Genomic DNA, 14,023 nt, shown 5'->3' on the forward strand with positions numbered 1-14,023 from the left:
ATAAAGGACTAGTAAATCAAAATCATATTTTTCTTTCTATTCCGTTCTCAGAAATTACCAATCCCTTCCTCCATTTGTTGGTTGTTTATGGAAATATATTTGTTGGGAATAATCTGTAATTTTTAGGTATATTATATTAGTTTAAGCATATATATTATTTTTTTGCATGTTCTATATCCATAATGATTACTTTTTTTCCCCATGTGTATGTGTTCAGTACATATAATGCACACAAAATGCTTAATACACAGTATATTAGTTACACAGCCATGAAATTTCAATGTGGATCTGCTGTTTCTTTATATGATCTGTACATTTACATTTATGTCACTTCCTGTTCTGTTCTTTCCTGAGCTATGAGAGAACATACGTCATGCATTGGTGTTGGATAAGCACTTTGCAGACTCATGACAGTGGTTTGTTTTGCAACGTAATTTGCAAACCATATTTTGTCCCTTACTGAGCAGTCATTAATAAAAAAGATATTCCAATCTAAGATTTTAGCATGGGCCATCTGATTTGGGATCAAGAGCAGAAGGGTGCCAAAGCATGACATGCACCATGTTCAGAGTGCATAAAGCTAAACGTATCCACAATAAGTAGATCAGTACGTTATCCAATTTGCAGAAATAGAAGTGCATAATGATTGTTCAGGATGATCAGATCTAAATGTAAAGAAGCAAATTCCTGGATTTTGATTATTTAGAAAGATCATATTGTTGACCAATCACAATGCAATGCCGACAGGCTGAAAACGATCAGCCAAACGGATCTGCACAGGTGTGGCCGCATTACAGGGTTGTAATTCTTTAATTTTAAGAGCAGAACAACTTTATTTTAGTTTATTGGTTCATCAATTACCGATTGTTGTAACATCATTATATTCAGGATTGAAATGAAAATGCACAACGTTTAAAGTACACAAACAGCAGTTGGGTGTCAACATAGATTGAATTATTCAAAATGTTACCAATAAATCTTCTTTATACCAAAATGACTATTCATTTGTTAGCTCAGGAACACCTATCCCATTACATTTTTATACAGTATTTAGAACAAAAATAAACATTAATAGCTTGAAACTATATTGTATCAATGTAATTATCTTCATAAAAGTCTTTCAATGCTGTTAATTTCAAGTTAATACCTATATTATAAGATTGTCTTTGGTTAATGACTTCAAAGTCCAAAACAACGGGTTTGTCATACTGGAAAATCAATAACAACATAGCAATACAGCTGCTTGTGACGAGCTGCAACAGATGTCTACAAGTACAAAAAAACAAGCTTGAAGATTTTCCTGCATCTTCTAATTTCCTATGCCAGCCTGATGACTGAACAATTAGTCATATGAGAAACGCGCTGGAGGAAGTAAATCTGTGGAAGTATATAAATGAGTTGAGTCGAGGGTCCTTTAAACCTGAAACTAAGCAAACAATACACAATCATGCTGAGAATAATTGCCATACTGAAAAAGTACAATAATCCCAGTATTAATCTGTTACCAAACAATTTCTCTTCTTAGGGGGTGATTTAATTGTTTTGCATGCCCCGAGCTGGGCGTCTATACGAATAGGTGCCCGACAGAGCATTTGAATTGTTTCTCAGTTTGGGCGCCCATTAGTATTTAATGAGCCTAAAAGCACTGGGTTTAGCTGCGTAAATCGGCTAAACCCGTCTAAAAAGTGGATAGGCGCCCAAACCACCGTTGGGCCCCCAAACGGATTTTGCACACATTGTTATCGCACCACAGGAGGCTGCAAGAAGAAATGTCCGTCCCCCCGCAGCTTTAGGCATCCGTACGGGGCAACAATTTAATTGCTCCGGCAGGCGCTCAATCAAATAGAAGTCCAAGACAATTGAATCGCCCATTTAATATGGATTTAATGTTTCGTATAAAAATCTTTGCAAGCGTCAGTCTAGTGGCTGCGCACTAGGAGCCCCAAGCCCCCTCCCTTCTGTAGATATGCAGATCTGGGGCTGCGATGTTGCTCACAGTGCCCCAACCACCGCAGCATGATTGTCATGCTGCTGGCCTTTGGGGGCGGTAACAGAGTATTCCAGAGAATGGGTGCGTGCCGAAGCCAGTGGCTGCATCCTTGGAAGAAACCAATGAGTATCACCATCGGATCTAAATAGATAAAAACGCTGCTTAGTAAATTTTTTATTTTGACCTTCTAAACTACCGACGATGTCCAGCGATTTGGTTTATAAGTCAAGCACAATTCTTAGTAAATTTTGCCCTAGATCCTGTGATCTAAATGACAAATTTGCGGTTTGTAGACAGTGTCTTCTCAAAGCCTCCGAAAAGTGGTGGCTTTGAAATTTAGCAGCTTAGTAAATAAACTCCTAGGTGTCTGTGGCTTGCAGTGTCAATAGAATGCAGCATCATTTACCATTTTACATTTTTGCATTGCACAAACATAGAATTATCTTTGGTTCTGGTCAAGCATTTATCTGCAGTAATATTTATAGCCTCAATGGAGGTTTGTGGGAAGTAAAATCTTTTAATTCATGAATGTCAGCAGACTATGTGGGAACATTGGATTAAACAAAACAACACTGTTGACATTTCAGAGACAAGGCCACTGAGCTAGAACAATGCGGGGATGGCAAATCATAAGATGTGACCTAGAAATGTACGGTGTCAGCACTGAAGGAATGAGGCTAAAAGGGGGCAGAGAGAAAAGAAACCAGATCAAACCAAAAGCCATATCTGTAAACTGTATGGGCAATTCCGCACAAAGAATGAAGATGGTAGTGGTAGTAACTTGCACATCTCCTTTGGAAACATGTTTAGTCCTTCTGTTTAGGTGCCCCTTAGCTGCCCTCCCCTCTCTAATAAAGATCCAGCCTAGGCCTTCTTACCCTAACCTGTGCAGGATTGTGGCCTGTAATTTGTTGTGCTCTGTACAACAAGCAACAGAGGCAAGTACCAAAGACATCTTATACCTGCCCCTCATACTGTCAGGGGATGGACAGAAAGCCTATAAAAACAATGTGGCACTAGATGAGCTTCTACACAGTGGCCTAGGTCTGTATATATATCACGTCAATTCAAGAGCTGCGAATACACAAAAACTCATGTACATAGTAGAGATATGCAGGCACTGGTTCTCATTTACACAGTAGAGGTATGAAGGAACTGGTTCTCATTTACACAGTAGAGGTATGAAGGCACTGGTTCTCATGTACACAGTAGAGGTATGCAGGCACAGGTTCTCATGTACACAGTAGAGGTATGCAGGCACTGGTTCTCATTTACACAGTAGAGGTATGAAGGAACTGGTTCTCATTTACACAGTAGAGGTATGAAGGCACTGGTTCTCATGTACACAGTAGAGGTATGCAGGCACAGGTTCTCATGTACACAGTAGAGGTATGCAGGCACTGGTTCTCATGTACACAGTAGAGGTATGCAGGTACTGAGATTCATGTACACAGTAGAGGTATGCAGGCATTGGGATTCATGTACACAGTAGAGGTATGCAGGCACTGAGATTCATGTACACAGTAGAGGTATATAGGCACGGGGATTCATGTACACAGTAGAGGTAAGCAGGCACTGAGATTCATGTACACAGTAGAGGTATGCAGGCACTGGTTCTCATGTACACAGTAGAGGTATGCAGGCACAGGTTTTCATGTACACAGTAGAGGTATGCAGGCACTGGGATTCATGTAAACAGTAGAGGTATGCAGGCACCGAGATTCATGTACAGTAGAGGTATGCAGGCACTGGTTCTCATGTACACAGTAGAGGTATGCAGGCACTGGTTCTCATGTACACAGTAGAGGTATGAAGGCACTGAGATTCATGTACACAGTAGAGGTATGTAGGCACTGGTTCTCATGTACACAGTAGAGGTATGCAGGCACTGGGTTTCATGTACACAGTAGAGGTATGCAGGCACTGGGATTCATGTGCAGTACACAGTAGAGGTGTGCAGGCACTAGTTCTCATGTACACAGTAGAGGTGTGCAGGCACTGGTTCTCATGTACACAGTAGAGGTATGCAGGCACTAGTTCTCATGTACACAGTAGAGGTATGCAGGCACTGGTTCTCATGTACACAGTAGAGCAGGGGTCTTCAACCTTGGCCCTCCAGCTGCTGTGGAACTACACATCCCAGCATGCACTGCCATAGTTTTAGCATGCTGTTATATCAAAAAGGTGGCAGTGCATGCTGGGACATGTAGTTCCACAGCAGCTGTAGGGCCAGGGTTGAAGACCCCTGCAGTAGAGGTATGCAAGCACTGGGATTCATGCTCACAAGCTTTTCAGAGTGGTGGTTTACATCATCACGAATCTTTTGGAACGTTACATGAGCAAATACAAACATTACACACATTTGAACAAGCCCCTATACATGTCACATTCACATTTGCTAGGTTTTCTCTGTGGATGGAGTACAAGTCTCCTCCCAAGCTCTCTGAAGTAAAAAACAATGATCTTTCTTTAGTGCAAGAGGTTTCAACCCTGTTACTGTCCTGTGGAATTTGTAAATGTGGTTATAGTTTTTGTTCTCCCACAATTCCAGTAATATGAACTTTTTCTGTAAAGTAGGGTTTCCCCAAATTACAACCCAACACCCTTGTGCCTCAGACCAGGAGCTGATATTACAACACTTTTCTGCTATTTGTGCTGATCATAGTGGAATTAAAAGGCACCTATAACATAAAATGAGGCCCAGATGGCATATGACGGGTAACACACAAAGGAAGGGGAATAAGGGCATAGAATTAAAGAGGAACAATATGCAATCAGTTACAAACTAATTATTTAATTATTATTCATATTATATCATTTTACACATTACCAATTGCACTTGTCCAGTGGAGTAACTATACATTTTGCTTCCCCCGCCCAAAATAAAAAAACCCACAAAGACGAAGTTTTTCTGTGCGCTCCTCTTATAACACATTATGCCACACCGTAATGCCCCTTACACTTTATCCCACACAGTAATGGCGCTTACACATTATGCCACACAACAATGCCCCTTATAACACATTATGCCACACCGTAATGCCGTTATAATAAATGATGCCACACCATAACGCCCCTATAACACATGCCACACTGTAATGCCCCTTACAACACATTATGCCACACAGTAATGTCCCTTACAACTTATGCCACACAATAATGCCCCTTATAACACATAATGCCACACAGTAATGCCCTTTATAACACATACCACACTAATACCCCTAATAGCACATTGTGCCACACAGTAATGCCTTTTACACATTATGCCACACAGTAATGCCCCTTACATCCCACCCTGAAATATCTACTTCATTAACCCTCCTCTCCGCTCCTGCCAGTCTGTCACCTCAGCTCAAGACAGGGTGCACAGTTTCTATGTCCATGTAGAACCAGATTATTGGGAACATAGCTAATAACCTGTAAACTGCATGTAAGAAGTTAGTGCTCCTTATGCAGTTCCCCCTGTAGTTGTGCCCATTATGCAGTACGTCCTGTAGTAGTGCCCCCTATGCAATGCCCCCTGTAGTAGTGCCTCTTATGCAATGCCCTATGTAGTTGTGCTCCTTATGCAGGGCCCCCTGTAGTTGTGGCCATTATGCAGTCCCCAGTAGTTGTGCCCATATGCAGTGCCCCTGCAGTTGTTCCCATGTACAGTGTTCCTGTAGTTGTGCCCCATATGCAGTGCCCCCTGTAGTTGTGCCCACATGCAGGTCCCACTGTAGTTGAGCCCATATGCAGTGCCCCTGCAGTTGTTCCCAAGTACAGTGCCCCTAGTAGTTGTGCCCATATGCAGGTCCCCATGCAGTTGAGCCTATATGCAGTAACCCCTGTAGTTGTGGCACCTTATGCAGTGGCCCCTGTAGTTGTGGCCGCTGTTGTGCCCCTTAAAGTAGTGCCCCCTATTGTGCCCCTTAAAGTAGTGCCCTCTATTGTGCCCCCCCAGTACTTACCCGTCCACGCTGTGCATCGATGACTCCACGCAGCCGACATCTGTGCTGCCGTGCTGACTGGATCCAATTTGATTCAGGAGGTGCTGTTGCACAGGCTACTTCCTTAGCCTCTGCTCACTTCAGAGGCCAGCGTTCACAGTTGCAGGGGCGTAGCAATGGCCCCCGGCGCCCCCAAGCCACCAAGGGGTCTGCGGGGGCCATTGTTACTCCACTGCACTTGTCACTTACTTTCACATATGTCCCATCTATCCCGATTTAGATGGGAGAGGCCAGATACCAGAGGGCTTATATGATAGGTTGCGATTTGCAGCCGCTGTGGGAACTCCTGCGAGTCTTCCCTTATTTTTAAAGCGGCAATCATTTCAAAGTCAAAATCAGCTTGGTTTTTAAGATTTTTTACTGAAAAAATCACCAAGAAAACTATGGAAAAGTGTGAAAATGTTGCAAACTAATTTTCCATCGCAAATCTGTTATTAATGCAGCCATATTAAATAATTCATTTTAGCCAAAATAGAACAGTTAATTCTTTATTTTATTCTACGTTTACACAATGGAAGCTTTATTATATCCTAAAGGGTCACATTAACTTTGTTATACAAAGGGGGCACAACAAATTATTGATATTAAGGCGATACAAATATTTATTAATTTCTATAAGGGGCACTATTATTTCTTGACTCTAGTAAAAGGCCATTGCTTATAGTGAACACTTGTAGCTGTCATAGCGTTCCGGAGCCTGACTTCCTCTTATCCGATCTGGCGGTGCTGTGGTAGGCAGATGCCGCTGTTTTACCATCCAGCACTCACATCAGTAATCTGCTCCCTTCTGCCGATGTCATGAAGAAACATCAATTTTCTGCATGTTTTTTCAAACACCCAGAACCCTAGTGAATATATAGGGTGCCTTCCTATGAGTATTGCTTTAGCCCACTAGATGCTGCCTCCACTGTGTAATGGCAATAGACGCATGGGAGTAAGAGTGCTGTAAGTTGTATAAATAAAATAAATATGTAATATAAAAAAAAAAATATAGATTTGTTTTTATTTAAATAAGCCCGTAAACTTCAATATCTCTGGTTCTCCTGTTACACAATAAATCAGATCATGAGGAGCAAGGCATCAAACAACAATCCCTCTTTCGCTTTAATACTAGAACAAAGACAATAATACTGGTGGCTAACCACAAATTTGTTTTCTGCTGATTATTGGGAGGAAAATGCTAGGCAAGCTATTCTAAGTGATAAACGGAAGCAAAAAGTCACTTAGTCACCAGCTGAAAACATCAGCTTTTCTCTGGTCACAAGTCATGACATGGATGCTGCATTGCAAAACACTCCATGCACAAATTGGAATTGACAATAAAAAGTCACTGTAGAGGGTGCTGAGCCCCCATGCAGCTAGGAGAGCACAAGAAATCCAGATTATCCTGCATCTGGTAACTGAATGCCATGGCATATGGATAGCATGAGGGTGACCAACACACATTCTGTGGATGGGGGCCTTGTCATCCTTAGAAACACCCCTTTCGCTAGATGTGAAATGCTGCAACATGCAATGAAGATGATTGTGATTAATGAACTAGTGGTTAGCACTGACCTTGTCTTCTATGGCAACAACTGCACCCAAAACAAGCCAGGAAAATGTACCCCATTACAGAACCACCAGAAACCCCAATGTTGGAAACAAGCACTCATGGTCATAAGACAATGATGAAGGATTCATCAAACCATATCACCTACTTCTACTGCTCACTAATCCATTACCTGTGCTCTTTTCACTACAGAACTCACAAATGTACATTGTCATGTTTTATACTTTGCAACCAGACTATGCTATGTGCTACTCTGTGCATTTCTCATTGGATCGGACCCTTTAAAAAAAAAAACATCTACTCACTCCAAAGGTTGAAGTTTGTAGTCTACAGTTACTGGCCTGTTTTGTGTTATACTATAAATAAGTGCATTGACAGCATGATCCTAGAGACATGTTTCCACCGTAATTCCATGATGACATCACATTAGAAACTGTTGTTTATTAGAATATTACCAAGTTGAGTTGACTTGGTCTCTGAAACTCTTGCCAAATGTGCCCCAGCCATCACCTCTTCCAAAGTGACTGAGATCTCCTCTTGCAGGCAGCCACAACTAGGGCAGCCCTGCATTTTTTTATACATGACCATCCGTGACTATCTGAGATGTTATTTGCTTAAGTAAGGCAAGAACCCGGATTACGCGGAAGCCCTTGCTTCAATTTACTTGGAGTCCCTAATTTACCCAGGTGTTTCTAATTTTTTGGTCCACTATCTGTAGTTGCTAACCATCTCTAATTTCCATAGACAGTGCCAGGTATTATAGATTGTCTCTCAAAATGTTTTTCAATGTTGACTAATTTTACTGAAAAAGTAACTATGCTGGTCTCACTAGCTGCTCTGTAGACTTTCTTTGTTAATATTTATTAAAGAAGAGTATGTAAGTTACAATAAAATTGCATTAACATGACAATCAATAAACATGTCATGATAGGTAGTGCACCAAGATCTGGCGAGATTGAAACCACGCCGGTGAGCTTACACGCACCTGCTCAGCAATAGAGTGCATGGAGATGATATACAGTACATACAAGCTCAAGAAGGTGCAATACATATGGAACTATAAAGACTGACAGAATTTTCAAAAAGAAAAGGAAAATTATACCAATACCATAATAAACTATTTTTTAACTGCCATGGGTTCATAACCAGTTTGTCACGACACTGTGCCCAGCTTGCACTAAGACATGCCAACCTGACATAGCTGGGTGGTTGTGACGCAGGTTTTACCTAAGCTGCCACCACGAAGAGTATTAAAATAGCGCTCTTACGTTCGCCAGACACGTAATTCTCACTTAAACTCACAAGTATTACACAAATATAGCATGGTCCTCTCCAGGCACGTAAATTCATTAGAGCACAGAGATAACACTGATAAAGTATTAGGATTTATTGAGAAATATCTCCCGGGTTAAATTACAAGGAAAATATGTAAATAAACAAGACATACATATATACCCCTAGATTGTAAGCTCCTAGGAGCAGGGTCCTCCTCCCCACTGTCTCACAATCTTCTTCTCTAGCACTTCTATGACAGCCTTCACCTTCAGAGCTGTACTGTGTATGGAGAATTGTGTTGCTAACTTGCTAACTGTTACTTGTGTTCTGTTTATATTTTGGTTACTGTATTGTAATCTAATGTTCTGTGTACCCTTTACTGTATGTACGGCGCTGCGGACCACTTGTGGCGCCCTATAAATAAAGTGTAATAATAATAATTGTGCATCTGGTCAATGACCGCACACACTGGAAAAGCAACACCGGCAGACCAGGCTCTCAGCCCAAATCAGAGGTTGACTCATGTTGTTCTGGGCTCTCTCATGCACAGATTTGATGTCAATATGGTTAATATAATATAATATAATTAGCCATTCGACCACTGTGTGTCTTGGGGCTGCTTTACTATAGGCAGCACATAATTTGCTGTAAGAGTGAAGGGATCCCAGTTTACTCTTAGGTAACTGCTGCTTTGGAGCTGCTATAGCTACGTGCATGTGTTGAAACAGTATTTTATTGGACAAGTCATGTGTTTGTGGCTATATATTTACATTATACACTGCCATTATGAATCTGGAATCCTTTATGCAACCAACAAACACAGCCTAGAAACATTTGACATTTTACAAGCCATTCACAGCAAAGAATGCAACAACCTGAAAATAAATTGCTTTAAGGTGTACAAAAGTTGTTCTCATTGCTTTAATTCTCAAGTGTAGTATTTCTGGGGTTGGGGTGGTTTAAAATATAAGCAGCATAGTAGAATATGCAAATAAATGTAAAGCAGAACTGTCACAGGGACAAGCAATGAATTGTCATGGTCTAGTTTCCACCCATATTTAAGCAGAAACGTATAATGAATACAACAGACGTACAGTAGAGGTATATTTATGTCGGCTAAGAATAGTCTACAGACTCCGTGGTTAATAGTACACAATAATGGTACAGTATTTGTGCTGGGCATGGCCGGCGGTTCAAATCCCGACAGCGGCATCCCGCAGCAGTGAAAATCCCGATCTTCCCCAGGTAAGTATTCACTAACCTATTCTATCCCCTAACCCTCCCTTAGGGGTGCCTAACCCTAACCTCCCCCCAAGTGCCTAACCCTAATCCCCCCTCTAAATGCCTAAACCTAACCCCCCGCTTCCCGGCCGCCTAAACCTAATCCCCCAGGGGGGGTGCCTAACCCTAACCTTCCAAGGGTGCCTAACCCTAACCCTCCCTTCCCCTAGCCTAACCTCCCAGGGGAGGATTGCTTAACCCTAAGTCCCCCCCGGGAACCCTAAACCTAACCCTCACCCCCTCCCCCACGCGGCTGTCCGCGCCTGTCTTACCTTCGATCGGTAAGCCGGGTGTCGGGCTCCCGGCGTAGGGAAAATTACAGGCGTCAGGATATCGACTCCTGTCATTTAACCCTTGCCGGGATTATACAGTCGGGAAGCCGGCGGTCGGGATTACGTCAATCGGCTTCCTGACTGCTTCCCATTTGGGCTATAATTTGGATAAAATGTATTGACATCCAAACATCTGTAGTCTTTGCTCTGGATTGTTTACCACTTGCTCTAAATCAGAGTATGAATCACTTGCAAACATGAACAGTTGAAAATCTACTTGAGCTGCTAATGAGTGGTCAGGACAACAAAATTTAGAAACAACAGTAGTTACTGCACATAGAGTTCAAAATAACCTATAGACCAGACACATGGCTGTGCACTGAGCAAACAATTTCATCTAACTTCTGTTAACTTCAGGAGGTGTAAACCTGACGTGCAGACACGTAGCGTTTCTAAGTAAAAATAGAGGCTTGGGTGCGCGCCACCACCTAATCAGTATGGGAACAGGTCCAGCATTGGGATTGCAGGTGTGTGACGATCCTCTTTATACACTCGTATCACCAATTAAAAACAAATTCAACAAACCAACAGGCTTAGCCTCAGTCTGTGCACAATAGCTGGCACATTGTCTGGCATGTGAAGCATATCGCATCATATCACTATAAGCCAACCAGAACAGGGGCACTCACTATACAGGGACATCAAAACGGGCTACTATATATATACAGGATGTCGGTGCCATTTTACATAAAATGAACCAAGCATTTATTCTGCAGAAGAAAAGATTTTGATAAGAAGTCTGAAATAATATATTTTCAGATGCAACCTACAGGTTTTGTCACTTATTCACCATTAGTGTGTTTACTATAGAGATCAAAAACATTTACAATGACAGGCGTTCTAGATCAGCTGAGCAAAGGATTTAGTAATCATTAATGTTTGAAGCTTTTCATATTGGACTTACTGGTCTTCCGTAGACTTTCCATGTGTGTTTTATTTTATATCCCAGAAGAGGTCCATTCACAGCACTTAGGGAAGGCTCAGTCCATGTGACCTTCAATGAATATGAACCATTTAATACTACTGTGATGTTCTGAGGAGCAGTAGATGGGGCTAAAAAGAAATTGGCATCATTAATAGTGCAGTCAATAAAGAAACTCAATTTAGCAGTACAATGAAAGATCAAGCATATAGCTCTGGTTAATGATCTCAGACTATTTTACTTCATGAAGAGACTCTCAAGATCAATCTATGCTGACTGTTTATTCACCTGTGTATGCTCTTGAAGATATCCTGAAAACTTGTCCTGGTTTGATAACCATTGCTTATGATATTAATAAACAACATTGCACACAATAATTAAAAAACTAAAATGCTAAAAGTTGAGATGAAGCGATCAACTTAGAGACTGTGTATAAAGTTGTCTTGGTATTTTTCAAAATAAATACACAGTTTTCTTAAAAATAACGGCTGGTATTCAGTAAGTGGGTTTCTTTGGTTAATGCTACTGTGGAACATGAGCGATATTTATATTTTGCCCGTAAAACAGAGACTAAATTTGGCAGTATTAGGACAAGATGGATAGAGTCGAGATATGCACCCCCTCGGACTTAGCTATGGCTATAATTTATATGGTTGTCTTCATTTTGGTCTATAACATGATTTCCCTATTTTATTTTATATTATTTGTTGCTCAGGAATACTGAATGTGGAATGTTTTTTTTGTTTATTGTGTGTATGTTTTATTTTGTATATATTCAAAATTTAAATATGTTTAATAAAGAATACTTTATCCAAAAAAAGAAATAAGGACTGGTCCATTGATTCATTTATTAACACGTAATGCTGGTGGAGTTGGTAGCGCACAGTTTAGAATAAAAATGTATAACTCCCTGAGCTTCAATAAGAACAGAATATAAATGACTGGATTATAAATTAAAAATGTCAAAAAGGTCGAATGTAGTGTAATATGAATTGAGTAAATACTCGTATTCACTCTTACTCAGCACTCCTGTAAGGTGTAACACAAATGGCTACACTTACTAATGCTGGGCATACACTATACAATTATCTGTCAGATATCTGTCCAATCTGGCTGGTTGGAATAAAAACCTGGTATTGTATGGGAGCAAATGACAAAAGAAATTTGCTCCCAAACACTAGAAACGGACCAGATTTTCCTTCCCACCAGACAGATTTGACAGACATCTGACAGATAATTGTAGAGTGTATGACCAGCATTAGCTACAGTATTTTCAAACAAGCATTAATTAGCGGCATATAAAAGTCAGAAAATCAGGCAAGTTTATACACTTATACCAGTGGTTGCCAAACTGAGTCCCGTGGCATCCTGGGGTGTCTCAGGACACTCTCAGGGGTGCCTCAGTTTGGTGGTCCAGCACCAAATCAAAACTATTTATGTTCAATGTAAGAGATATAAAGATAAAATATGTGGACAAACAGAAGTGCAACCCTGTCCACCACCATATAACTGATCCTGAGGATGACAGGTAAGCACAATTTACTTCATCATTTTTTCCCTGAATTTCCCAATAACAAATTTTTGGCTTAAGGGTGCCGTGAAAAAAATACTCTAGGGTTCCGTGATTCAAGAAAGTTTGGGAACCAATGACGTATATTATCAGTTACTTATATATGGCCAGCATATTCTGTTGCGCTTTACAGTTGGGAACAAACAGTAATAGAACAAGACTGGGTAATAACAGACAGACAAAGAGACAATTGACATCCTTTGCTCAATAGCTAAATGGCATCAGAATCTTTATTTTCATTTCTAAATTAAAGTATTTATAGGCATCTATTGCAGCCAGCATCCTTTCTCCAGATGTATCAGGTGTTCTAAAACAGTGTTTCTCAAACTCAACTCTCACGTTTTCCCAACAGGTCATGTTTTGAGAATTTCTTTTTGTGGAAGCAGGTTGGACCATTACTGACCCAGCCAAATAGATTCATTCACTTGTACCTGATTAATGAAATCCATAAAACATCAACCGGTGGTACTTGAGGACTGGAGTTGAGAAGCCCTAAAATAAGCTTTGTAAATAAAATAAAATGTAGTAAATAAAATGTCTATATAAAAATCACCTACTAGCATAAACCGGGATTGTACTTAAAAATAAAATAAAAATAAAAATATAGGCCCTCATTCAGAGCCGTACGCTCTGAGCAGAGCGCACGCTCTGCATGAGGGCCGGGCTCCTTTTTCATGGAGCGTCCTCCTGGACGCTCGTATAGCTGTGGGTCACCACCCACAGGCTATACGAGCGTGCATTTTGATGGCCGCGATGGTCGTGACCATCGCGGCCATCGAAATTGCGAGCCGGAGCCTGCGGTTGAGGTTTTCAACCGCAAGCTCCGGAGTGATTTTGGCTCTATCAGAGCCAAAATCACTCCCACTGACATCACTAGTGATGTCAGTGGGCCGGCTTCTGACGGGAGGCGTTCCCGTGGGAACGCCCCCGTCAGGGAGGCACGCCCCCGGCACGCCCACCAAAGGGGGCGTGCTGTCAATCAACATTGACAGCACGCCCCCTTTGATCGGACACAACGAGCGAAGGAAAGTCCTTCGCTCGTCGTGTCTGGCGCATGCGCACGACGGAGCTCCCTCCGTCGTGCGCATGCTCAGTGCAGACCATCGACC

The 14,023-nt window shown here is 41.4% G+C and overlaps 1 protein-coding gene across 1 annotated transcript in view; it reads right to left on the reverse strand.

The window, feature by feature from the left end:
- Positions 1–14,023, reverse strand: part of MERTK (MER proto-oncogene, tyrosine kinase) — a 120,289-nt gene that overhangs the window by 47,388 nt on the left and 58,878 nt on the right. The window contains exon 8 of the mRNA XM_088477379.1: positions 11,327–11,475. Within this exon, the coding sequence (XP_088333505.1) occupies positions 11,327–11,475 (149 nt within the window). The remainder of the gene's footprint in view (positions 1–11,326; positions 11,476–14,023) is intronic.

Source organism: Taudactylus pleione, unplaced genomic scaffold (assembly GCF_031769625.1).
Source record: "Taudactylus pleione unplaced genomic scaffold, aTauple2 ptg000201l, whole genome shotgun sequence".
Lineage (NCBI taxonomy): Eukaryota > Metazoa > Chordata > Amphibia > Anura > Myobatrachidae > Taudactylus > Taudactylus pleione.